Source organism: Nothobranchius furzeri, chromosome 4, assembly GCF_043380555.1.
Source record: "Nothobranchius furzeri strain GRZ-AD chromosome 4, NfurGRZ-RIMD1, whole genome shotgun sequence".
In the NCBI taxonomy this organism is placed as follows: Eukaryota; Metazoa; Chordata; class Actinopteri; order Cyprinodontiformes; family Nothobranchiidae; genus Nothobranchius; species Nothobranchius furzeri.
Genome location: NC_091744.1, coordinates 14,793,555 through 14,821,081, shown reverse-complemented (window position 1 = coordinate 14,821,081; position 27,527 = coordinate 14,793,555). Strand labels below are relative to the sequence as shown.

At 42.2% G+C, this 27,527-nt stretch overlaps 2 protein-coding genes across 7 annotated transcripts; one reads left to right on the top strand and one right to left on the bottom strand.

Annotated features, from left to right (window-relative positions):
• The first annotated feature begins 4,453 nt into the window (after positions 1–4,453).
• Positions 4,454–18,165, top strand: LOC107389023 (intercellular adhesion molecule 3). Of its 3 annotated transcripts, XR_001573387.3 has the most exons (8): positions 4,454–4,675; positions 7,921–8,122; positions 8,229–8,304; positions 8,479–8,620; positions 8,693–9,025; positions 9,106–9,201; positions 17,693–17,902; positions 18,006–18,165. XR_001573387.3 is itself a non-coding variant. In XM_015964888.3 (7 exons), the coding sequence occupies exons 1-7, from the start codon at positions 4,621–4,623 to the stop codon at positions 17,755–17,757; spliced, it is 966 nt and encodes a 321-aa protein (XP_015820374.1). In that variant the 5' UTR covers positions 4,454–4,620; the 3' UTR covers positions 17,758–18,165. The 3 variants fall into 3 exon arrangements, 2 of the variants coding, with proteins under 2 accessions (XP_015820374.1, XP_015820364.1); XM_015964888.3 differs by having other exon boundaries at positions 9,109–9,201; positions 17,693–18,165; XM_015964878.3 differs by having other exon boundaries at positions 17,693–18,165.
• Positions 18,166–18,274: 109 nt separating this feature from the next.
• Positions 18,275–26,925, bottom strand: LOC107389014 (ubinuclein-1). 4 transcript variants are annotated; one of them, XM_015964865.3, is made up of 13 exons: positions 26,530–26,925; positions 22,718–22,780; positions 22,530–22,625; positions 22,116–22,256; positions 21,916–21,998; positions 21,277–21,850; positions 21,124–21,194; positions 20,200–20,329; positions 19,995–20,119; positions 19,535–19,615; positions 19,306–19,449; positions 19,183–19,233; positions 18,275–19,091 (listed from the first exon to the last, which is right to left on the bottom strand). In XM_015964865.3, exons 1-13 carry the CDS (start codon positions 26,755–26,757, stop codon positions 18,779–18,781), a joined length of 2,100 nt encoding a protein of 699 aa, XP_015820351.1. In that variant the 5' UTR covers positions 26,758–26,925; the 3' UTR covers positions 18,275–18,778. The 4 variants fall into 4 exon arrangements, with proteins under 4 accessions (XP_015820351.1, XP_054599666.1, XP_054599667.1 ...); XM_054743691.2 differs by having other exon boundaries at positions 19,995–20,116; XM_054743692.2 differs by having other exon boundaries at positions 20,200–20,248.
• Positions 26,926–27,527: the final 602 nt, after the last annotated feature.

Below are 27,527 nucleotides of genomic sequence, written 5' to 3'. Positions count from 1 at the left end.
GATCTTTGATCCGTATGAAGGACAAGGACGATAACATCATCTTCATCATGTCCTTTCTGTTTCACTAACTGTTCTGCCACAAGAAACTGTTCTAAATAATCTGTAGAAAAGTTTGATTCCAGGTTTAGGAGGAGCACTCCGTGTCTGTTTGTGTCCTCACGTCCTGCTGGACTGAGCTTCTCTGGGCTTTGTGGTCCTGCAGGAACCAGGAAGGAGCTGAACAGCAGAGCTCTGACACAGACGGAGCAAACAAAGGTTTTAGTGTTTAAATGTGCACGCGTTTAAAAATAGCTCTTTACAAAAGTTAAACAATAAATACTAAAATATTAAAGGCTAATAAAATATAGTCTAAACATGTAAATGATTCAAATTAACTTGAATATTTTAACAAGTTACTGTGCTGTTAAATTAAAGCAATAAAGACTCAGATTATTTACATTCAACATAACTTTAAGATTCACCGCAGAACAAAATTACGATGCGTTTGACCGCGACTAAAGAACGGATAAACATCGTAAAAGAACGAGAAGTTAACGAAAAGCATAAAAGTCAAAGGAGGCTCTAAATCTGTAAAACGTTTATAAAATACTAAAATGAATTTAATTGGAAATAATTATTTAGTCTGACGGTTTCTTTTTTCCTGCTTCAAGACAGAATTTATGTTCCAACATTAAATGCTTTGTTGATGCAGGTTTTGCTTTACCGTCTCGCGTCGCCCAAAGCAAAAGGCTCTGGTAACGGAACTCTCAGTAATGAGACGGGGTTCGATTCCCTGCAGGGCCCTGCTGCTTATGCCGACTGAGACTAACGCTGTTTCACTACACTTTACCATCTACATAAAGATAAACTAGGTTCAGTTATTCATTTTAAGGAATTTTGTCATAAATCATCATAAAAATCTAAATTCCCCTAAACAGTGAAGAGCTGTTTGTCATACGTCACTAAAAAGATGTCTTACAGGGCAGCTCATGCCGCTAGTACGTCGTGATTAGCTGTATTTTAATCAACTTCATATTCAATAATTACAGAAAATTGTGTTTACAGTTGCAGCAAAACGTCTGAACCCTATGTCGGAGTCCTACACACATTGTAACTAACGGTTTGACCTAAAATAATAACCTAAATCTATCTGGAACCGCTACCGGTCCTTCTGCACTCCAGACGAGTCCCGTTAGCATGACTGCAGCAACACAGCTAACTGTGTTAGCAAGGCGAAAAGTAATTGGGAAAGCCACGACACACTCACACAGATAAGATCTTAAAGATGATCCACATATTTCAACAATAGATCCTCCAGAGACCGGTAGAACCTCACAACCATCCTGGATTACTACAAACACAAGCTAGCGAGCTACTGCAGCATCCCAGTCAGGAGGAATTATTCTGCTGATCTATCGATTAAATTTGTTCTGGAGTTATTTCAATATAAACACGCAGCGGTTCAACTGGCAGCACGTTGTTTTATCTATAGATTAGTGAATTATATTGGGACGGTATGATGGGGCTAATGGTCAGCTAACAACTCGCCAGCTGAGGGCTACAAGCTTAGAAATGAAATATTCATCTAAAGTAAACAAACTGAACTGATTTTGTTTCTGAAGATGTTCAGCATTCTCCCTGGAGTCCAGATCAGGCTCACGGGTCTTCTGGCCGTATCCCAGATCTGACCGGTCTCGTCATGTTCAAGAAGCCAATGTGAAATGATTTGAGCTTTATGACATGGTGCATCATCCTGCTGGAAGTAGCCATCAGAGGATGGGTACATGGTGGTCATGAAGGAATGGACATGGTCAGAAACAATGCTCAGGTAGCCCAAGGCATTTAAACCATGCCCAGTTGGCACTAAGGGGCCTAAAGTGTGCCAAGAAAACATCCCCCACACCATTACACCTCCACCACCAGCCTGCACAGTGGTAACAAGGCATGATGGATCCATGTTCTCATTCTGTTTACGCCAAATTATGACTCTACCATTTGGATGTCTCAACAGAAATCGAGACTCGTCAGATCAGGCAACATTTCTCCACTCTTCAACTGTCCAATTTTGGTGAGCTGGTACACATTGTAGCCTCTTTTTCCTGTTTGTAGTGGAGATGAGTGGTACCCGGTGGGGTCTTCTGCTGTTGTAGCCCATCCGCCTCAAGGTTGTGCGTGTTGGCTTCACAAATGCCTTGCTGCATCCCTCAGTTGTAACGAGTGGTTACTTCAGTCAAAGTTGCTCTTCTATCAGCTTGAACCAGTCGGCCCCTTCTCTGACCTCTAGCATCAACAAGGCATTTTCGACCACAGGACTGCTGCATACTGGATGTTTGTCCCTTTTCACACCATTCTTTGTAAACCCTAGAAATGGTTGTGGGTGAAAATCCCAGTAACCGAGCAGATTGTGAAATACTCAGACCGGCCCGTCTGGCACCAACAACCATGCCACGCTGAAAATAGCTTAATTCACCTTTCTTTCTCATTCTGACCTTCAGTTTGGAGTTCAGGAGATTGTCTTGACCAGGATCACACCCCTAAATGCACTGAAGCAACTGTCATGTGATTGGTTGATTAGATAATTGCATTAAGGAGAAGTTAAACAGGTGTTCCTAATAATCCTTTAGGTGAGTGTAGAAAAATCTCATTTACTGATCTGTAGATCCTCCACTAGGGTGCAGTATGCATGTGCAGCACAGGTTCTTGTTGTGCGCGCGCGCACACACACACACACACACACACACACACACACACACACACACACACACACACACACACACACACACACACACACACACACACACACACACACACACACAGTCATTTACATTTTTATCAACATGTGTGTTTTAAACAGGAAAAACATGACTGTGTTTTGATGTAACAATAAATTTATAAATTATTTTAATAAAAAATAAACGCAGCAGGACGTTATTTCCTGACATTTTTGTTACATTGTGATGTCAGTGGAGTAAGAGTGGTGCTGCATCCGTCCATCTCAATCCACCTACAGGTGCTGTAAGCTCCACCTTTCTCCTACAGGGGGCGCTGTAACACCAACACAACAGCTGTGAGAAGCAGGGGTGCCTCATTTTAGTCACAGATTTGTAGGAATAAAATCTGAATTTTCTGCCATTTTACTCTTTATCATCAGTTCTGTGTAACCTTGCACAATAATCACTGGATTTTCTAGTTTTATACATTTCTCACCACATAAAAAAGAAAATGTTGGTTGTCCTGAGTAACTGGATCAATCACCATGTGCCTTTATTTTTCTTAGAATTAAACAAAAATCAGGGCATCAGACGTTTGTTCTTTAACAGCAAGACATCAGTGACGGGCCTCCTAACACTTTGTTTCGTAGAGATGCAGGATTGTTTATGGTTGTGTAATTACGCTCCTTGCCTTGTCTCTGTCCTATGTTTGCCTTTCTGACTGAATGAACGACTTCCTTTTCCTCTGAAACTGAAAGTGAGGGTCAAGCATCGACATATATATGCAGAGGTGGAAAGTAACAAATTAGTTACATTTACTCACGTTACTGTAACTGAGTAGCTTTTTGTGTATTTATACTTTTTAAGTTGTTTTTAAAATCCGTACTTTTACTTTTACTTGAGTACGTTTTAAAAAAAGAATTGTAATTCGCTACATTTTAAATCATATCCATTACTGAGTAAAAATAAATTGCAGGCTTAATAAATTACAAATATTACGTGTAGCAGCGTCGGAACAGAACCTGCATGAGCGCTGCTTCTAAACCTTGGGGGGGGGGGGGGGGGGGGGTTGTACACTTGATAATGAGGACAAACAGCCATTTTTACCGCAGTTTTGCTCAAAAACATCAGTTCAGACCCTGTGATCCACTCGCTTTTTACCTCCTCTCTCCCTCCTCTCAAATTCAAATTCAATTCAAATTCAAAAATACTTTATTTATCCCAGAGGGAAATTGATCTCCTGTGGGTTGGATCCCGCACCTTCGCGCACCGGTGTGACGTAATCAGAATTCTGCTCGGTTCGGTAGCCGGACTCGGTTCCGTGTTTGAAATGTGTTTCCCTGCCGCTCAGATGATCTCACGTAACAGCTTTGATTTGAAGAGTTATCCTTCAAGAACCACAACTCGGTTTTAGGAGTATACTAGAAAAACAGAATGAAAAACCACCAAATCTGTGGGCTGAAATAAGCCAAACATCATACTGAGGTTACCTGTACAGTGATTGAAACACCTTTATGACATTAGATTTAATAAAGGAGACAAAAACCTCCCAGATGTTCTACCATGAATTCCACCAGTCTGTGATGATGGCTAATGACTTTTTATCACATCTACCTTTGATATGTGTAGTCACTTACAGACACAGATATGCAGACTTATTCATGCCTCCCACTCCGCATTACACTGATTTATTCTTGAACCTCCCTTCCTTCCTCTCCTGATATCAACAGAGAACGCCCAGGGTGGCTTTCGGAGTCCAGAGCAAAGCTGCCTGACCATCAGCTGCAGACACACCCACACTTTCAGAAAAGCCTGAAGCTGTTTCTCAGATCTCTCAGTCTGGGGTCCTGTCAGCAGCGGAGCGTATCAGGTGGTTGGTGACCTTTATCTCCGCCTTTCCTCTCAGCAGAGTGAAGGAAACTAGTAAAGGATGAGTGATCCTGGATGGCCAGTCGCGCTTGTGCTGATTCATCTTTTTTCCTCAGGTGAGTTGAATGACACCTGGATGAGCTTTAAGAGAGAATCTAATGATATAGTTTTCTTTAGAGAAACAGAAGAGGACAGGGAGTAAGATTTGAAAGGTAAAGTTTGTTTTCTTGTGACGTTAAAGAGTAATATATTTGCAACCACTGTTATGGCACTGAGTGAAACTTGGAAGTTTATCTTAAATTTGATTTTAACCCTTTGATGCATAATGGTCACTACAGTGGACAGGTACTCAAAATTGTTATTTATTTGTTTTTGCTATTAAGCACAGCTATTGAAGACTTTATTGCATTTGAGCCTCTCCAGTTGGACTTCAGTAAGCCAAGCCAACATATTTCATGTTCAGAATGCACACTGCCCACTGCATGTAATAAATTATTTGTAAATTATAAAATTTTACAAAAAATATTTGTTGAAATTTGTTTCATTCACACCTAAAGACAAAAGAAAAAAATTGTTAAAAAGTCATGGTTGAAGATTTCATAATTCATGCATCAAAGGGTTAAAAGAGACGTGTTATGATTAATTTGGAACAGTTTATTAAAAAGCTATATTTAAAAAATTCCTCAGTTTAGAGGTGTGCAGAATGAAGCTCCAGTATTTCAAATACTGAATTATTATTATTATTTTTTTGGACGGGCACAATACTGGGTTTATGTTTACATGCACCAGCCAGCAGAGGGCACCATTGTAGGTTGCCAAATACGGTAATTAGTCCGCTCAGCATAGTGAGGCTGGCGCTGTGGAAAATGGTGGATGTGACAAGTCAGGCAGCTGCTTCTGAGCCCAGAAGATGTTCTAACGTTAAATACTGTTATACAATAAACTTATTAGTGGACATTAGTCCTTACCCTGTCACTGGACATGGTGCTGGCTGGCTAGTCACTTCACACATCAGCAGGAAATCCTGTGATTCTGATGGTTGGAAACCTGGTTCTGTGGTTGCAACTACAACCTCCACCTCCTAGATGTCACTATGGTGTTCGTGTTCCATATTCAACCTTTGAATAATTGTTTTATGGTTGATAACATATGTTTATGAAGTTCCATGAATAAATCCCTCTCACATAAAGCAATTTTAACAGTTTTATTTTTGACATTTTCAGTATCTTCCAGAATGAGTCGTTTCAGGGCATCACTTTAATAAAAGAAGTTTGTTTTGGACACAGAAAAAGGGGGACCTTATAAAAAAGGTTGGGAACCACTGATGAAAACATCTAGTTCTGCACTGGAATACAGCTTTCAGACAACTGTTTTCAGTTTCTTACCCAAATAATTTAATTCTAGTTCATTTTATAAGATTACTCCTCGACTTTTAACCTTAATAGTTTAATAAAAAAAAGCTAAATTACCCTCAATGTGAATCTAGAAAAAAAATGCTAAAATCTGTTTTTTTTATTAATCATAGGCTATAAATATTTGTTCAGAACGATCAAGTAGTGACCGGTGAGCTTTATTGTGGTTTTAAATGCAAATATGGCTAAAACGATAGCTCTTCAGGAGAGACCGTTTGAGTAAACATGTCTGGTAACATGTGGCAGACTGGCAAGTGGGAAACACAACAATACATTTTGACAAGCAGCACTTGTGAGTAAGATCATCTGATAGATGGGAGAACAACTTCAGGATTGGGTGGAACAATGGTCAATTCAAAAGAGGAGTAGGTTCTTTTCACTTGGGCAGGGTGTCCTTCCTTCCTTAGAGGAACACATGGGTGTATTCAGTGTGCTTTGAAACAATGGTACACAACAGATCAGCAAAAACAGTATTATTTCACAAGATGGCAACTTTCAGTTGACCCTGCCGGTATTAGGCAGGAGAATGTGACTCACGAGTTCACACCATGCCAAGATAAATATGTGAAGAGAAACATCCCTGCATTCATAAGTTCAGTTCTATTTCTGGAGTACACATCATAAATGCAGAGACAGGGGGATGAGAGGCAATCAGAGGATTTGTATTTCTGAAGATCTGAAACAGCAGACTCACTTTGAAAGACACTTATGAATGTCTAAACACTAAGTCTGTTGCAGCGGTTCATTATGTTCAAACAACAAAGCGACATTGAAAACAAAGGTTGTACCACACAAGCTGCAGCTCTGCGTCTGTCCGCTGCTTCAGGAGAAGTCTAGGTCTGGGGCCTTTGCTAAATGCTCCCAGACCATCGCCAGATGACCAATTGACAGCTGTGCTCCTCTCTTTGGTGAAGTGACAACAGGCTACAGGTCTGATTAACTTTTGGCTCAAAGTGGCCGGGTACCTAGAGCACTTTTCCTCCACTTATCTGGGGTGGGGTCGCAGGGGTAGCAGCCAGAGCAGAGAGGCCCAGACTTCCCTATCTCAGGCTGTTTGGGCCCACTCCTCCAGGGAAATCAAAGGTGTTTCCAGGCCAGCTGATGAACATAGTCCCTCCATTATATCATGGGTCTTCCTTTAGGTCTCCTCCTGGTTGGACGTGCCCAGAAAACCTCACCAAGAGGCATCCTAAGCAGTTGTCACCTCAACTGGCTCCTCTTGACATGGAGGAACAGCAGATCTACTCTGAGCCCCTCCCAGATGACTGAGCTTCTCGCCCTATCTTTAAGAGAGAGCCAAGACACCCTGTGAAAAAACTAATTTCGGCCGCTTGTATCTTCTTTCAGTCACTACCAAAAGCTCATAGGTGAGGGTGGGAACGTAGATCCACCGGTAAATCGAGAGCTTCATCTTCTGGCTCAGCTCTCACACTCAGACTCAAGACCATGGTCTTGGATTTAGAGGTGGTTTAACTACTTCTAATTACCATTCATCCCAACATCACCAGGATTCCCATGGCATCTTCGGACAGCATCCTGCCTACTTTTCCCGATTTTTTAGACCACCAAACTCAATTAGTTGGAATCGCCCAGCCTCACAAAGCGGTTCTGACATTTTTAAGATTTAAGCTCTCCAGCTCTGACTAATGGAGGAGTCTTTAAGTGACAGACCTGTTAAGCCCCATATTTAAAATTTTCCGGTCATTACCTGAATAGAATATTTCTGTTGCTCGTGGCAAAACGAATCATCTCATCTCCGTGGGATCTCAGCTTCACACCTTATTACATTGATAAAAATCATCTGGCTTTCTCGTCTCCTGTACTGTTTTTGCTGCACGAGTTACTTACAAATTAAGATCAAGAGACATTCAAGTCTAGAAGCTTTAACTTTGTCTTATCTTTAGTTTGATGACTGAGTAACTTTCGTTATGCTTTCTCTGTTCCCTTAGCCACGCCCTCCCCTCTTCTCGGTCAAACGCCAGCACCTCCCTTTTCAACACAAATTTCACCTCCATCTCCCTTCCCGACCAACCTCCTGTCCTCTTCTCTCAGCATCACACACCTGGGCCCCACCTCCATCAGCAGCTCTGCAGAGGCCGCAGACTCGTCTGGGTGTGATCTGACAATTTCACCTTCTGTTCTGGTGGTCAGGTATGGGAAATAGTTAACTCTAAGCCTATTGCTCTGATCTGACATATTAAATTCGCTTTTATCAAACTTGCCCATAACTGATGGTGTGTGTGAACTCCTGCAATAGGTATGGAGATCCGGTCAAAATCAACTGCTCGAAAACAAGAACAGAGTTCTTGTTCCTGGGCTGGGTCGCCTCACCGGTAGGGGAATAAAATGTATCAGTGGTGATTTACTAAACCACCCCTTCAGTTATTTGTCGAATGCACCCGCAACATGTGACACAATCCAAAGATGGAACACTGCACCATACACATGATCAATTTGGTCCTTTTTTAATGAAATATATTTGTGTTTGTGACTTTATCCAAATCTAGACGACAAGTCCATTACACACCACACAAGACTTTCTGGTCTGGAGTGTGGAAAGCATGACTGACTGGACCATCGTGCCTCTCTGTTACGCCGTCTCTGACGTGGGAGGGCAGTGCTTCGTTTCACCCTCTTTAATAGTTTATCGTAAGTTAAAATTTTATTTATTTCAATGTGCGACCACACGTATCATGCTGAGGAGTTGTTTCGTCTTCACAGAGCCTCCAAACGGAGTTTCCATCACAATTTTAAACCACACTGGGCCGATGGTGGAGGGTGGTCAGTACACGCTGCAGTGCACAGTTCAGGACGTTGCACCTGCTTCAAATGTCACCGTGACCTTCTACAAAGGAGGCACGGCACTGGGTCAACTCCAGTTAGACAACGCCACGGAGAAGACACCAGTAAATGAGAGCTACAGTCTGGTCATCATTCCACACAGAGAGGACAATGGGACCCAGTACTGGTGTGACGCCAAGCTAGATCTGGGACCTGATGGACCACAACATCCTCCAGTAGAGAGCTCAAAAAACCTCACTGCTCTGGTCCTCTGTGAGTAAATCAAACACAAGCTCAAAAGTGTAAATTCAGAAGAAACACAACTTCTGTTGTGACTTTGTGTTCCTTTTCAGCAGCTTCAGAGCTGGTTTCTTCTACAAAGCTACAGGAAAACGAAAAACAATGTGAAGAACCAGGAAACCGCCAGCGATTAGGAGGGACTGGGAGTGGTACGTTTTAAATTCATACACTGGGTACGGAACATATTCAGACCCCTGTCAATTTTTCACTGTTGCAGCCATTTGCTAAAATCAACTAAATTATTTTTTTCCTCAATAATGTACACACAGCACCCCAAATTGACAGAAACACACTGAATTTTAGAAAATTCTGCAGATTTATTAAAAAAGACAAACTGAAAAATCACATGGTCCTAAGTATTCTGACCCTTTGCTCAGTATTTAGTAGAAGCACCCTTTTGAGCTTATGCAGCCATGAGTCTTCTTGGTAAAGATGCAACAAGTTTCTTATACCTGGATTTGAGGATCCTCTCCAGTTCTGTCAGGTTGGATGGTGAACGTTGGTGGACAGCCATTTTTAGGCCTCTCCATAGATGCTCAATTGGGTATTAGTTAGGGGCTCTGGCTGGGCCATTTAAGAACAGAGTTGCCGTGAAACCACTCCTTTGTTATTTTAGCTGTGTGCTTAGAGTCATTGTCATGATGGAAGGTAAATCTTTGGCCCAGTCTGAGGTCCTGAGCACTTTGGAGAAGGTTCTTGTCTAGGATATCCCTGTACTTGTCCACGTTCATCGTTCCCTTGATTGCAACCAGTCGTCATGTTTCTGCAGCTGAAAAACACCCCCATATATATTTTTAAATTTTTTATTTAACCCTTTTTTAACCAGGGAAATCCTTTGAGAACAAGTCTCTTTTGCAAAGGTGCCCTGGCCAAGAAGACCGCCATAAAAATCCCATTAAAAAATACAGTTAGTAAAAGCAATGAAAGTAAAAACATAAAATTCTAACATTACAGGAGTTCGACCAAAATTAGTAAATAACACACACACACACACACACACACACACACACACACACACACACACACACACACACACACACACACACACACACACACACACACACACGCACGTATGTGTACATGTACACGTACACAAATGTACGCACCAGCATACACACACATACAATGGGGAAAACATACCAGACATGATGCATTAGTATTACAGTGATTCAATCATCATTAGGGAATGGAAGTTTTCGTCTTGACATCAACCACTTCGGAAGCAGGGACAGAGGCCGAATGTGCCTGCTTCCTGTTCCTCTAGCCACTTAAATTGACCAAAAGAGACTGGGTTTTCTAGTTTTAACTGATTCTGTAGCTAGTTCCAGGCTGATGGAGCAGATATCCTAAATGCTTGCTTACCTAATTCTGTACGAGCTCTAGGCACAGCCAGCTGGAGATTAGCATTAGACAGAAGTGAGCGAGTGCTGGACTTGAAAGTCAGAAGCCTATATAAATAAAGAGGCAACATCCTGATGATGGCTTTATATATAAATAGTCGCCACCTGGATAGCCTACGCTGAGCTAATCTTTGCACCCTGTAATAAATCTCAGTGCTCCATGATAAACTGAATCTAATTGATACAGATATTTGTTGGGCGCATGCATATATAAAAAATCACCATAGTCCATGAGGGACAGAAAAGTGGCCTCAACCAGCTTCTTCCTTGCTGGAAGAGGAAAACAAGCCCTGTTCCTAAAACAGAACCATCGTTTTAACCTAAGTTTCCTGACTAAACTTCCATCCATCCATCCATCCATCCATCCATCCATCCATCCATCCATCCATTTTCTGAACCCGCGTGTCCATGTAAAAGCAGGCTTTTTGATGTCCAACGACACAAGAGCTTTATGTACTTCATTAACGGAAAAAGGAGTAAAAGTAAAAGACTGACCAACATAGTGTCTTTCAGCAGCATTACCATTGGGGGGTGGGGGGCGCCTTCTGGATGTTGAAAACAATTAAAAACAAACGAACAAAATGTTCATTAAAACCTTCTAATATAGTTAAACTGTCTGAGTTAATAATACTATCCCTAATTATATGGGGAGGCAGTTCAGTTGATACTACTTCAGTTTCCCCCTCTCCCCAGGTCAAGAGTCTGGGCGTCATCCTAGACAGCACACTATCCTTCCAATCTCACATCAATAGCATCACACAGTCAGCTTATTTCCATCTTCGTAACATTAATCGTCTTCGCCCCTCCCTTGATGTCCACTCTACTTCTATTCTTGTCCATAGTCTGGTTACATCACGTATCAATTATTGCAACTCTCTTCTCTCAGGCCTCCCTCAGAAAACCCTCCGTAAGCTCCAGTTGGTTCAGAATGCAGCAGCACGCATCATTACTAAAACTCCCATCTCTCATCACATCACCCCCATCCTCAAACAACTCCACTGGCTACCAGTGCACACCAGGATTAACTACAAGATTTTCCTTCTCACCTTCAAGGCCATCCATAACCTCGCCCCTCACTACCTCACAGATCTCGTTCACATCGTCACCTCGTCCCGTTCCCTCAGGTCCTCCTCCTCCATTCATCTCTCTGTGCCCTCCTTCCGTCTCAACACCATGGGGAGTAGAGCCTTCAGCTGCACCGCTCCCAAACTCTGGAACTCCCTTCCCCCTCTCGTCATGAACATTAACTCATTCACAGAATTCAACTCAAAACTCACCTCTTCATAACCACATATCAGCTTTGAATTTTAGAGTGCCTTGTTTGTTCATGTTAACGTATGTTTACTTACTGAATGATTTGTGTTTTTATTCTGTACAGTGTCCTTGAGTGACCAGAAAGGCACTTTTTCTTTTTTTAAATAAAATGTATTATTAGTATGAGATCCAACAGAGGAAATAGACTTGATAGTCTTCCAGAAAGCCCTAGGGTTATTTAAAGCGTCTGTCGCAGCCGTCAGACAGTATTCAGATTTGGCATGTCGGACGGCCGCCGTGAACTTGTTTCGTAATCATCTGAAAACGATCTCATCAGCCTCTGTCTCTGATATCCAGGCCTTTAACCAAGCCGAATCTTTTCCGTGAAGAAGTTTGCTGAGCTCCGGAGAAAACCGAGGGTTGTCTTGGCCCTTGACTCTAAACTTACGCAAAGGAGTGTGTTTGTTGACAAGCATCAAAAATCCATCCTGAAAATATTTCCAGGCTATTTCAACATCATGAGTAAGCCTTATGCAGTCTCAGTCAAAATGAAATAAATCACACGTCTATCGTGAAAAATGTTTCATATCACGTTTTTCAATACATCTAGGCTCAAGTTTAGGAATTTTAGCATTTCTAATTGCAGCAACCATGCACTGATGTCACTAGCAAACACTCCGGTTTCAGAAAATTTGTGAGGAGCATTTGCCAATAGCAAATCGATTAGAGTAGATTTCTCTGGATGTTTTGGATTTAGGCGGGTGGGAGACTTAATTAACTGTGTAAGATTTAATTCACTGCAATGATTCTTCAATCCATCTGAAGCAGATTTGAACCAGTCCCAGTTCATATCTCTTGCTAGGATAACATCACTGTATTTCAGCTGTGATAAAAGCTACGACAGCATTTGAAGGGTGTTAGCTAACGCCGAGGGCGGTCTGTAGCATCCAGCAAGTCATGCCTTTGTACACCTCAACATTTAGGGCCAGAAATTCAAGTTGTTTACTTACAGATATGGACATAACTACATTAGCTTTACATTTGCTCTTTACATATATTGCCACACCCCCGGCCTTGTGAAGCCGGTCGGTTCTAAAAATGTGGTATCCTGTTATGGCTCAGAGCCATTTGGGTTTTTCCCTGTGTGTGTGTGTGAGAGGAGATGCAGCACCTGGCTCCAATCTCACTGGATCGCCTCCCGGTTAGATTCTCTCAGGCCTAGTTCACACGTAGCCGGGGTTTTTTGAAAAAGAATATCCGCCCCTCCAAAAACTTGCATCCACACCACCGCATTTAAAAAGAAAAACTCTGTCCACTCGTACCTGGATAAATACGTTGTTAAGGACATGCCAGACCTGTAGGCGGCAGTACTTCCCCCGTTCTTAACCTCGTCCTTCGTCTGTGGTCTTCCACAAGGAGCAGTAATTCCACTTGCAAAAACAAACAAGCAGAAAGCGCTTGGACAATTGATGGATTGGGTAGTGACAGAACGCAGCTCTGAAGGCATCCATGCTGTCGGCTAGTGTAAACACAGGTTGCACACGTGATGTCAGCATTTTTTTGTCGCGGAAAGTGACGTTGCAGACCTTAAAACTCCGGTTTTGTCTGTCCACACGCAGACACCCAAAACAGGGAAAACGCAGATTTTCACTTTGGCCGGAGTTTTTAAAAAGATCCGTTTTCGTGTGAAAAAAAGTCCGTTTTCGTGTGGATGACAGGCCAAAACGTAGAAAAATATCTACGTTTTGGCAGATCCCCGGCTACGTGTGGACAGGGCCTCAGTTGATCCTGATGACCAGCAGCAGGCCCTCAGTTCAGGGGGCAGCAGGCCAGGGAGGTTCACTCTGGTCTGTTGTCTCTTCAGCAGCTTTTGGTTTTGTTAAATTTTATGTAATAACTTTGGTGGGAGCTTAAAACTCTCTGTGTTTAACTGTTCGCCCTTTTTAGAGGTAAAGGAAACTTTACCCCTTCACTTTTTTTAAATATCACTCAGAAATTAGGAAATTATGTGATGGTCTTTCGTAGTTTTGGTATTAATTTGGTTAATATGAGAGTTTAGTTGTTACTCGTTTTGCGTTGCTGCTGAAGTGTCTTGTTAATCTGTGTTTTGAGTTTATATTTATGTAAATAAATGTTGTTTTGTTACTTTTGGCATGAGAACATGCGCCCTCATTGTTACCCCAGGCCCCCTAGACAGCCTGGATCATAACATATCCACTGACTGCAATGTCTTCACCTGAAACTGATTTAGAAAACCATGTTTCTGACAGAATTGTAATATCTGCATCAGTAGAGTTGGCCCAAATACGTAGGAAGTCAACCTTAGGGAGCATACTTCGCACATTCAGATGAATAATACCCAGCCCAGATCTGTTTTTAAAATCAGCTGGAGTACTGCAGATCTTAGGGTCGACATTAGCTGGGCCAGGATTTGGCTGCACATCACCACAGATGATTAAAAGCATAATAATCAAGTACCTCCGTTTCATAGTTGCACCATGGCTCTTAGCATTTTTAGTGTGTAAAATGTTAAAAAAAAGAAGCATTAGTTCACTGTCCGATAAAGCAGTAAAACTTTTCTAAGGCCCTGTCCACACGTAGCCGGGGATCTGCCAAAACGTAGATATTTTCCTACGTTTTGGCCTGTCATCCACACGAAAACGGATCTTTTTAAAAACTCCGGCCAAAGTGAAGATCTGCGTTTTCTCCGTTTTGGGTGTCTGCGTGTGGACAGACAAAACCAGAGTTTTAAGGTCCGCAACGTCACTTTCCGCGACAAAAAAATGCTGACATCACGTGTGCGACCTGTGTTTACACTAGCCGACAGCATGGATGCCCTCAGAGCTGCGCTCGCTTTATCAATTGTCCAAGCGCTTTCTGCTTGTTTGTTTTTGCAAGCGGAATTACTGCTCCTTGCGGAAGACCACAGACGAAGGACGAGGTTAAGAACGGGGGAAGTACTGCCGCCTACAGGTCTGGCATGTCCTTAACAACGTATTTATCCGGGTACGTGTGGACAGAGATTTTTTCTTTAAACGAGGTGGTGTGGATGCAAGTTTTTGGAGGGGCGGATATTCGTTATTAAAAAAACTCGGCTACGTGTGGACTAGGCCTAAGCTGCAAGGCACAAGGATCGAAGGAGTGATTCAGAAGGAACACTGTAGAGGACCTGTAGTTGTGATTTTTGCACAAGTAGATCTGGCTGGAAGCAAGTCTCACTGGGAACAAAAGGGGGAGGGGGGGGGGAGCCTTCAATACGGAGGTTTCCTCAGAGATGTTCATGTACCCGTGTCCCCAAATCAAAACTCAGCAGAAAGAGAGCCATTTTGGTTAGTGAGGGCTGACTGATCAACCAGGTCAGCGCAGGCAGAAGCAACAGCAGCAGATCCTACAGCCCTCCAGCAGTAGGCAGCGAACAGCAGTCGGTCAGGACAACAATGGCAGCAAGCAGCGAGGGTCAACCAACCTAGTCAGCACAAGCAGGCTGCAGCAGTAACAGATCCAGCAGCATTCAGCAGAACTTTGCAGCAAGCAGCTGGCAGCAGGTAACCAAGGAGGATGAGGCCAGTCGGCACAGGCAGGCCACAGCAGATCCAGTAGAACTCAGCAGATCCAGGCAGCTTATAGCTGGCAGCATGTAGCCAGGAGGTTGAGACCTTAGCTGCTTAGCAGCTCCTCAGCAACTGGTAGCAGGTAATCAGGAGGATGAGATCTTATGAAATATAGTGTTCCACTCCTTGTTTAAATAGTTAGTTTGTAACTAAGGTCAAAAATAACAAAAAATAAATAAAATTAAAAAAGGCTCAACAAACATATAGAAAGAGAAAAAAAACTTAGACAAACTAAAAGCAACTACCCATGTGCAGCCATCCTGGATTTTTTATAGCACGACACTGCCACCGCCATGCTTCACTGTGGGGACTGTACTGTCAAGTGATGAGCAAGCACACATGCCGCTTAGAATTAAGACCACAAAGTTCCATCTTGGTCTCATCAGACCAGAGAATTGTATTTCTCACCATCTCTGGGTCCTTCAGGTGTCTTTTAGCAAACTCCATGCAGGCTTTCAAGTGTTTTGCACTGAGGAGATGCTTCTGACAGGCCACTCTGCCATAAAGCCCTGACTGGAGGAGGGCTGCAGTGATGGAAGGAAGTTGTAGAAAATCAACCATCTTCTGACTGCATCTCTGGGGCTCAGCCACAGTAATCTTTGGGTTCTACTTTACCTCTCTCACCAAGGCTCTTCTACCCTGGTAGCTCAGTTTGGCCGGACGGCCTGCTCTAGGAAAGGTTCTGGTCACCTCAAACGTCTTCCATTTAAGGATTATGGAGGCCACTTAGCTCTTAGGAACCTTAAATGCAGCAAAGATGTTTAACCCTTGCCAGATCTGTGCCTTGCCACTAGCGATGTGTCCGGTCGACATTTGGAAGCGTGCGTCGGGTATCCAGGAAGATTTGTGAAGCACGTATCGAAGCTTGTGTTGATTACATAAGCGGAGACGTTCAAGGCCTTGTTGGCAGTCTGCACCACATGACCGATTCAGGAACTAGCTCGCCGGTTCGCGCCGGATTCAAAATCAAAGGGGTAGCCAAACACTGCTGATTCCCACCGTCACATTGTGCTGTTGAAACCCTATGTCCTTTTATGGGCCATCCCCATCTGTACCGGGTCGGCTCGGGCCGGGTAGCCCCAGTCGGCCCCAGCCTGGCCCGGTTGATTCCACACATCCTTGTCTTAAGCCCATGTGGGCTGATTCTACCCACCAATCAGAGGCTTGCTCTAATGGAAGGTGTGAATTTGCTGTCAGCAGTGGGTGTGTTGGCCCTGGTCGGCCTGAAGCAGACCCCCTCGAGAAGAGGGCTGAGAATGAGCCTTGGTTGGCCCGGAAAAATACCAGGCCATCCAGATATGTAAACAACCTACACTACCCGGCCTGGGCCGACCCGGTACAGATGGGAATGGCCCATTATGGCCGGGTAGCGTAGGTTCTTTACATATCTGGGTGGCCTGGTATTTTTCCGGGCCAACCAAGGCTCATTCTCAGCCCTCTTCTCGAGGGGGTCTGCTTCAGTCCGACCAGGGCCAACACACTCACTGCTGACAGCAAATTCACGATTAGAGCAAGCCTCTGATTGGTGGGTAGAATCAGCCCACATGGGCTTATGGCAAGGATGTGTGGAATCAACCGGGCCAGGCTGGGGCCGACTGGGGCTACCTGGCCCGGGCCGACCCGGTACAGATGGGAATGGCCCATTAGTTTCCTCTCTGTTTTGGACCAGACAGCACATTAAAAGGACAGTTTAAGACAATATTAACATATTGCCATCATAAGTATTTATTTTTTACAGTTTAAAGGTTTACAGTTTTACTCGAATCGTGCACTTGATGGCGAAATAGAGCAAATTAATCATCACGTGCCTCAAATCAAGAGTTGACCAGATGGATGGAAAGCTTCATCTCACCATCACTACTAGCCACAATTCTGTCTGAGCCCTTCAGGCAGTTCCTTTGACCTCATGATTCTTATTTGCTTTGACATCATTGTGAGCTGTAAGGTCTCATATAGACAGGTGTGTGGCTTTCCTAATCAAGTCCAATCAGTATAATCACAACGCAGCTGGACTCCAATGAAGTTGTAGGACCATCTGAAGGATGATCAGAAGAAATGGAAGCACCCAAGTTAAATGTCACAGCAAAGGGTCTGAATACTTAGGACCATGTGATTTTTCAGTTTGTCATTAAGAACTTCACAGAAATGTCTAAAATTCAGTGTTTTTCTATCCATACGGAGTGGTGTGTGTACAGTGAAGAAAAAAAGTCATTGATTTCAGCAAATGGCTGCAATATAAGCGTGAAAAATTGACGGGGGTCTAAACACTTTCCGTACTCACTCTACATTTTAGGAATGCTAAGTCTTGTTTTATTCATTTGTACAAACTAAGTTTAAAGTCACCCTGTGATCTTGAACCCATTCCCTTTACCCAGGAACTGCCAACGGCTGTGATGGATTCTTCTTGTTCACAGCTCTCCTCCTTCAGAAGATTTGCTGACTGAAACATCGGTGAAAGATCTAAAGCCACATTTTTGGACCAACCACTCCAGATTTAAGAATAGCTTGTAATGAAAAATGTTTGCCTTTCACTCAAGTTTTTTTCTGCATTGTCACCAAAACAAGCAGATTAAGCCACTCCCCAGGTACATGTTCTGACAATATTAGTAAAATTTCAATGCTGTATGTTTATAAATAAAAATAATCTTCCAATGCTGCTTTAACAAAACAACATTTTGCTTTGTACAGTCTGGGATGTCCCGTTTAACTTCCTGCGTACATTTTGTTCTCCGTCTACATAAACCAGAGCAGCAGGACAGACGTTCGATGGTTTTACACTGCTGGAACAAGTCTGTGCATTTCAATGCTTTTAAACTGTGATGTTCAAAAATATACATTTAATGAACAATCTGGTTGGTCTGAGCATTAATCAAAGGACTACGTTTAATGTCTAACATATTGAATTTGCCACCATGTTTGTGTTTGGCTTAACACTGTAAAATGGAGAGCAACTCAGATTTTACTCAACTGATTTATCAATGTTTATTTTTTAGAGAATGTAAACAAATCAGAAAACAAAGTCAGACAATTATATTGCTGAAAAAAAAAATCAGTGTAGCTCAGAACCCAACAGTAATGCCCAGAGTGCTGCTGAGACCTAGGACACATGCATGGAGATCAAGACCAAGTGTAGTTCAGGGTCTTCTCAGCTCTGAAGTCCGCCCAACCCCTTCGTTCATCCAGGGTCGGATATAAAGACCTTCAACTCAAAGTAAGAGTGGCAGACTTTAGTTTTCAGATGTATAAAACATTTAAACCTTGGCGTTATGAGCTTTATCCACTACGACTCATCTAGCTTAATGTCTCACAATATACAAATTATTTTCAGTTTTTGATTTTTAGACACCATCTTGGTGCATCAGGTCCCACGCTGGAGCTTAAAACAAAACCGACTGACTCAACATGAACACAGAAACATTAGCTGTACCTCAGTGTTTAAGGTGTTAATTTCGGCATCAAAGTTACCCACAGGAGAACGGACTGGGCTGGAGCGAGGAGGAGAGACAGCTCGTGTTCCAGTGCATTCCCACAGGCGCTGCTACGTCGTGGTTAAGGGTTGGGGGGCATTCATGAACCAGCGCTTGCTCAGCAAGTATACCCAGGGCTCCGTCCTTATCAACACAACTGGAGACGGTTGAATCCATCATGAAGACATCTGCTCCTGGGGAAGTTTCAGACCGTTCTGGTGCTCTTTGATGATCAGTGCAGCCATCTGAAGACCTACAAGCACCACCAGTAGAGTACTGCTTCTTCAAAAGCTTGGTCTTGTTTCCTCTGAACACATGAGAACATTCACAGTGTTAAATGTGGCTATAAAGGAATGCTGGAAACAAAACTACCTTTGAGCTGGAGTTGTTGAACTCACTGCAATGAAGGAACAAGGCCCAACAACTTCCTGCTCTCCCTCATCAGCGTCCTGAAACAAATTCAAAGTAGTTTGCCTCGACTGTGGTTGAAGATACTTCCAGCAAATGCGGGCTTTGCATACCTAAACTGAACCCATCCCTTTGGCCAGAGTGGTTTCACTTCATTGTGCAGCAGGGTTTTAAGGTAGTCTTCAATGCCTTGGTCATTCCTGCCTTCTTTCCTACAGCTCTCCATTTTCTCCTTCAGCACGTGACCCAAGCACTCCCTGCATGTGATTGAGAAAACAAACATCTGTCTGATGTTCCAAAGATAATCAAGGACCCAGGGAGAGACCCTTAGGAACACCGAACCTGATTTCCTGATTCCATCTGAACAACTTGGTTGGACCTCTTCTCAAAATTTTCTCCTCCACAGTTTCCTCTTCTGTGGACCTGACAGAGACAGTTCCAGACAAGAGAATAGTCCAGGTACAGTAACGGTCTGTTCAGCTTCTAGGTTTATACAACAACTACAGAGTTAATGGGCTGAGTCATAAATCCTCTTGGGTTCGACTTAAAAAAAAGCGCTTTGGTGTCACCTTTGAAAACAGTTGCTTGAAATCATACACCTTTGTGCATTAGAAGTAGGTAGAAAATTTTATTATTTTCAGAAAACTGTTGTCCAAAACGTTTATAGAAGCCTGACTGATTTGGCTGGAGTCCAATAAAATCGACGGTTTAATCTTTGTAAATCAGGGATTTGAGAATTGCATTTTTTAAAAATCAAGATTCAGTTTGTAATGAAATCTGAAATAAATGCTGATAATCTTACTTTGACATTTTGAGTTGCTCATAAGCTTGACAGTTTTCCTGGAAGCACGCCATCTGCTCTGGCATTGATCTTTCAATGGCTTCCTTCAGTTTCTGCAGGGAATCTTCTACACATGCAGGTTCCTCCTTAGAATTAAATATGTGCTTACAACGTACACATTTCACATTTTTTACCTGGAAAGATCTTTCAAGTCCCAAACACTCACCTCATGTGTGGCCAACAGTTTCTTCACACGCTTGAGAAGAGTTTCCTTGCTGCAGGGCAGAAACAATGCCAGGTATCTGTAGACCTTGGAGCGGAGCTGGCCACTCAGCTCCTGACACAGCAGTTCAATGCTGGACCAAGGCAACGGCAGCACAATCTCAGTATTTTAAGACAAAGGTGGTTTTTCAGATATTCATTAGTAAATTTTTTGAAGTTATGGTCACTTCAGTCAAAATATAGAAAAAAATCCTAATCATACAGTGAACAGAGTCCTCCCTAGCAGGGCTCTGTCTTGCTGAAGTCATACTTTGCAACTTTTTCATAGTTTTAAATAACTTTCTTGAACAATTATTATATGCTAAAATTAGCCTTTAAAAGGGTTAATGAAATGTCACTCAGACCCCCACTGCCCTTTGTGGCCAGGCCACCGCACTTGCAACTTCAGAGTGCCGGTCCGGTCCCTGTTGGACTTCTTAAGGTGGAGCTGACATACTTGGCACTGCAGTCTGCTTCCAGCACCTTTTCTGCATATTTTACATCAGCTGATTCGTTTGATTTTGTGACGAATCGCCCCTGTAGAAACTAAAAAGGCTAGGGAGACATTTCAGCTGTTAGATTAAGGTGCTAAAAAGAAATGAACAGCGAGGAGATATTTCACTTTTGCTTTGACTAACACTAGGGGGTGCTAAAAGCAAGCCAAAACTGCAAAGTATTCCTTATAAAAGACAAACGCACAGCAAGGTGAACAGCTTCACTTTTGGTTTTACAACAGGGAATTAAAAATAGGGCTCTAGGGGTGCTAAAAGCAAGCCAAAACAGCAAAGTTTCCCTTTAAACCAATTTTCTAATTGCAGCATCAAACCTTTGTTTTGAAATACCATCAGCACAATCCTGATTAAACCAATACTGAAGTGGGACAACTCACTCCAAGAGGATTGAGTTGATATCTGGGCTGAAGAACTTGAGTTTTGACTCTCCCTCTGATGTCTTTGCAGCCTGAAAATTTGGTCAACACATTTACATACATCCTATATTTGTTTAGTAAATTTATCAAAACATTTTTTTAACAATTGCTTACCACCATGAGCTTTCTGATGCTCTCCTCCAGCGCTGGGGGAAGTCCGTCTGGCATGAGGAGACATTCAGACGGTGGTAAACCAAGTTCAGGCAGCAGCTGTTGCTCTGGATGAGGTTTCAGCAGAGAGGTGCTCTTCGGATTAAAAACTCGGGATTCAGCATCAGGCAAAAGGTTCAGCCGAGTCTGATCGTCTGTCCTGGTTTGGATCAGCTGTGCGTCGGTCAAAGTTTGAGGAAGTGATTTTGGAGACAAGTTCCCCTCACTGGCTTCTAATAAAGAGTCTAAATCAATATCGAAATCCACGGTGCTGGCTGCTTGGATAAGAGCATGATCATTGGTGGAGCCGATTAAACTGAGGATAGGGTCGGTCAGACCAGAGCTGCCGCCTCCAGCTGCATCTGCAGGGAACAGAGGGTCTGTGGTAGTGTTCATATCTGCTGCCAGCTGACTGGCTTTCCTCTTCTGCCGTTCCTTCTCCCTCTGAAACTTCTTCAACATGTTGGTGACACTCAGAGTCTTGATAGTCTTTTTCTTCTTCATCTTCCTCTCATTCAGCCCAGTTTTAGACAAAGAGCTGTAAATGAACACTGAATTAAATCCAAAATCATCAGGGAGCTTTGTTGCTCCGGTCAGACTCACCTTAACTTCAGATCTTTAGGACCTTTCACCACTCTACTTGTTTTGCAATACTTCTCCATTTGATCTTGTTCACAGACGGGTTTCTGACAATAACAAGCTATATGTTAACAGTTTGGCCATTAAATCTCCCAGGTTGAAATGCAATTTCTCAAATTGCCAAAAATGCCCCTTAAAGAACATTCTCCAGCTGCATCACAAACCTTCTTGGGCTCAAATGTTCCCTCTTCTGTTGAGCAGTCGTCAGTCTCGGTTTCAGAGGCTTGGCGGAACTGCAATTTACCAGAGTTCACGTAGAATCCACCAAACTCGGTCGTGATGGAGGATGGCACAAACTCATCGTACTTGGACACCAACCCCAAAATAAATCAAATAAAGAGTTGATCAAAAAAAGAAAGATTAAATAGGAACAAGTCAGTGAGACGAATGAGTTTGTCTTTTTGAATGTATTGTTCAGAATGATCCACGAACAGCAATAAGCTGGGCTCAAGATAAAATACTAAATGCCCAATGCTCGAATGACAGCCTGAAAACAAATGAATTGTTTAAGAAAAGAGCAGTTATTTACCTGAAAAGATAAACACTTTTGACTTAGGTGCTACTTTACAGCAACTCACAGCTTCCGAGTTGTCAATGAAAGAATCGTCATCGTCATAACCATATCCGATATCAATCAAGTCCTGAATACGGTCGGTCGTCTTGTGCTTTCTACCCTGAAAAAAAAAAAAACAGGATCCAAATTGCTTCAAAATGTGATTCAAAGTGGTAAATGACAAAGTTAAAAAATTACATTTGAGTTACTCACATATTTGTCCTTCAATCTTCCTGCAATGGCAGAAACATCTCTCTCCTCTTGTTCTGATCTTCTCTGTGGGACATCATCATCAGCTTATGACAAGTCACTAAACATGGGTGTTGACAAATTAACCGTAGACGTCTTCAAAGACGACAGACTGAAATTCACTTTGGTATATTTTACCAAACTGGAAAAACTGCTTAAACAAGTCATGGTATTTAAAAATATTTCTGGATGAGTCTAATATATAAAACCAGTTATTTTTAGTCTAGTTAGACAATTTAAAGTCAGTCTTATTTCTAGATCATTTACAGATTTTCAGATACAGGATTCAAGAACACTGCAGTAATCTTAGAGCAAAGATGAAGACCATTACTTTAAATGCATCACATACTAATAAATCAAATCATTTTATTAATCATTTATGGCACAAATGAGCAAATTCCCATGTCGGCCACAAGCACAACAAGGAGAGCAGAAGATTCATCCCAAGATGTACAGACCCAGCTTGACTGTGCTATTCAGAGTCCTCCATGCATATTGTTAGCAGCTGATGAATCAACAGATGTGAATGACAATGCCCAGCTTCTGGTATAAGTCAGATTCTGTCATGAGGACAGTAAAGCTTTTGTGGAGGACCTTTTAGGCATCACAGCACTAAAAACACACACCAGAGGGGAGGATATTCACTCAGCAATTAAAGAAATGTTGACTGAAAGAGGGATTAATCTGAAAGATGTTGTCTCTGTTACTGGTGGGGCATCTTCAATGATAGGACGAGAAAAAGGAGCAGTTAGTCGACTAAAAGAGGACAAATCGGACCTGTTGTCATATCACTGTATTATTCATATGTCTGTTCGGTGTTCCTCCCTCTCAGAGGAATACGGTCACTGAACTTGTTAACTTTCTCCGTGCTTCATCTCATCAGCATCGTCTGCTTTATGAATTTTTAGCGGAGGTGAATGCAGAGGCCATCTTGCATTCCAATGTTAGGTGGCTAAGCAAAGGCAGAATGCTTGCACGCTTCTGGGGTCTACAACACGAAATACAGTTTTTGCCACAGCAGCAAAGTCACAAGGCCAGTGTTTTTTTTTTTTTTTTGCAGTTTCTGGAGGATGAGAAAAACATGGACAAAATTGCATTTCTTGTTGACATCACAGGGCATGTCAATGATCTGAATTTGAGATTACAAGGAAAGAACATCTCTGTGTGTAACTTGATAACAACTGTCTGGTCATTTCAGAGAAAACTCGACATTCTAAAACAGGATCTCCAGCAGGACTGCACACATTTTCCATCAGTGAAAGTGATCCAGGGTCCCAACATCACCTCACATGCTGCATTTGTACAAAAACTGAAAACTTTAAGGATCGCTTTGACGGCTTTGTTTTGGAAGATCAGCTCCAACTTTTCATAAAGAATCTCTTTCTGGTGAAAGATGTCATTGCATTCTCACAGGAGGCTGCACGTTTCTACAAATGGGTGGAAATACGTTCTCTGCAAATGGAACATGTGGATTTACAAGCAGACGTACTGTTTAAAGGGAAATGTGAAGCATCTGATCATACTTCCTTCTGGCTGCAGGCTGTGCCAAAGACTATGTTTCCTGGACTTTTTAAAGTGGTGGTGCATACCTTAACCATGTTTGGATCCACATACAGTTGTGAATCAGCCTTCTCCACTGTTAACATGATTAAAAACAAACTTTGCTCACAACTGACTAATGAACATTTGCATGTATGCTTAAGAATGACAGTAACCCCCTTCCATCCACAATTTAAAACGTTAGCAGCAAATGCCCATGCAAACCTCTCTCTCCCACTGAAGTAAGAGCCAGTGATGTTTTGCAATATGGTGCGAGTTACGTTGTGTTGTGGGTCAAAAACATTTTATGCACAGTTTAAAGCAGTTCCTATTTTTCCTGAAGTGTTTTCATTTTTAGGTGAATTGTTTGCACCTGAACATTGATTTATCTGTAAAGAAATGTCATCATTACAATGTCAAATAGTTTTTTTCCCCTTTATTGTTAATAACTCAACTGAATTGCACTTTTCTACTCAGCAGATAATTAATTGGGCATCAATAATTATTTACACTATGACTGTCAAGAATACTTTCTGCGCAATTTAAACCACTTTATTTTTTCAGGAAATACTAATTTTTAGGTGACTTGGTTGCATCTTTAACGTTGGTTAAGGTACGATGGATATTTCATTTTCTAATAGTTTTTCTCTTTATTATTAGAACTTCGACTAGATTGCACTTTTCTGCTCTGCAGATGATTAAGTGAGCATATGGAAAATTGATGATACACTGTGGTGTTTTTCCAAATGTTTTCTGTGCAATTTAAAGGACTTAGTTTTCCAGACTGTACTTTAAGTTTTAGGTGATTTGTTTGCACCTTAATGCTGATTTGTGTGCAATATAATTTCAATGTCACCTGTTTTTTGCCTTATCAGTACTTCCAGTAGATGGTATTTTCAGCTAGCCAGATGGTTTAATGAGCATATGAATAATTGTTCTAAGTTGAGACAAAAATCTATATTGCTAATCACATATGTTGAATAAAAAAGAAAAAAAAATGTTGTCGATTGATTTAAAATCTTCGGACCCAGGATAAATTTGGTGATAGCGGACCTCTTGCTGTTTTAGTTGGGGACCCCTGGTTTAGAGGTTGAAGGCCAGGCAGAAGTAATGCGTTTTCAGGTGTGATGTGCTATCTTCTGTCAGCTGTACCAGGAACCATGCTGCTGAAGTCTGGATGAGCTGGTGTGTGGACACTAATTACTAATGCCGTACAAGCTGAAGTTGGAGAAAGAGTCGGGATGTAACGAAGGCATGACTCACCAGTTCTAGGAGATGGACACTCAGTATGGGCTTTAAGTTAGAAATTTGCCTAAGGTGGTAGAAGCAGGGCTTCCCTGTGCCATTGACCCGAGCGTCCATCTTCAGAACCAGGTCCATTTTTACTCTGAGGTTGGAAATACTAGAAGTTACATTAAGATAAAGACAGTGGAGGTAAGGTCGTTCTAACATTGTCGGGACTAACAACCAAGCACCCCTGTTTTAGTTATTCAGATGGAGGATGTTTTCAGCCAGCCATTCCTTGACATCATGAAGAAAATCAGAGGTTTAGTGGAGTCAGTGGGCTAAAGCAAAACATAGATTTGACAGTCGTCTGCATATAAATTCAAAGATACTTTATTAATCCCAGAGGGAAATTAGACAATGGTATGAAACAGGTTGCTGTCTGAGAACGGCTCCTGTAAAGGCAGAATAAAGAGAGAGAACAGTAACAGGCAGAGAATGGAACCTTGAGGGACCCCCAAGGGAAGGGACTGACTGGGATGAGTCCAGCCTAGTGGGGAGGGTCTTGTTAAGTAAGACCAAAACCAGTCAAGGGCCAAACCTGTGATGCCAGCCTATGTGTGTAATCTGGAGATCAAGATGCTATGATCGATCATATCAAAGGCTGCTGACAGACAGGACAGAGATGGGTTCAATACAGTTGCATAGCCCTTTGTTGGGAATGACAGGATCAGGAACATGGGAAGGAGCTCTAATACCCGTACCTAAGAAAACCTGAAGGATTTGGTCACAGAGGCCAGAGGAAAATGCCATTGCATCAGGAGGACGCATGGCCTTTAGGGTTTTATACAAAACACAAATAAAGAGGTGGACGCCATTTTTATGAGGACATGACAACAAATGTTGAATCACATATGGAGACTGTAAGTTGGATACAAGGTTTTACATAAGTAAATATAAAATAGCTGCTGAGCAATTACTAAGAGATCATTAATGTCAAAACGTAACCCCACCTCGTTTTCAACAAGTTGACGGTAGTTAAACTCCGGAAAGCTCAGCTTGTCGGGCTCAATTAAGGTGAGAACCAGTCGGACGTTGCTGCTGCCAGGGGGCTCCTCTGAACGGGGTTCGTTTTCCTGCAAAACACCCGGGGAGATCTTTAGGCCTGGAGCCGGCTTGTTGGTAGAAAACTGAACATCGGGACTCAAAGTGGTCAGCGGAACTCTCCGAGACTCTGCCATTGTAGCAGGACACAACAAACAGCCTCCAAAAAGCAGCTCGTGCTGATTAAGAAGAACGAATTCAGGTTTGCCCGGTCACGTGACCTGCGTAGTCCCAACGGCGTTTCTACAAACCATTCAGAATTAAATATAGAAAAGTATTACTCCATGAAAATACACATGCTTTTTCAGTCAGCCGGTGTGTGAATGTATTAACTAAACTCGTATAATGTGGTCACGTTTCTGATGAACTTCCTGTTAGTAGTGGGACCGTTGCCTCGGCAACGTTTCATATAGGGCAAATGAACACATTTGCTTTCAAAGCTATTTGAAAAGTTGTTTTATTCGGTTTAATTTTGTGCAAATCCCCCAAACTGTGGGATAAGCACAGTGCATTTTTATTTCCTTGTTTATTTTATTTTTTCTCAACTCGTAAACCTATCATTTGCTGAAGCCATCTAAAGTATAAATGTAGGCTATATAAATATAAATTTTGGTTAACATTTTCGACAATCATTTTTTTATATTGATTTCTTTCCTGTGGCTAATTTTTAGGCCAATTTCAATCTCATTTTTAAAAAATGTAATCATATTTCAAACAAGCAGCAAAACAAAGTTTGTCCCACAAATATTAATCAAACAACAAAAAATGTTTATCCATCCTTGCTGCTTCGGATAGATTATTATTGATCAATAAAAACAGCAATGAGTGCAATTTGATCGAACCACCACAAGAGTGCGTTAAAGATCAGCATTCATTGTCAATGAGGGATTGAAACATTAAATTAATA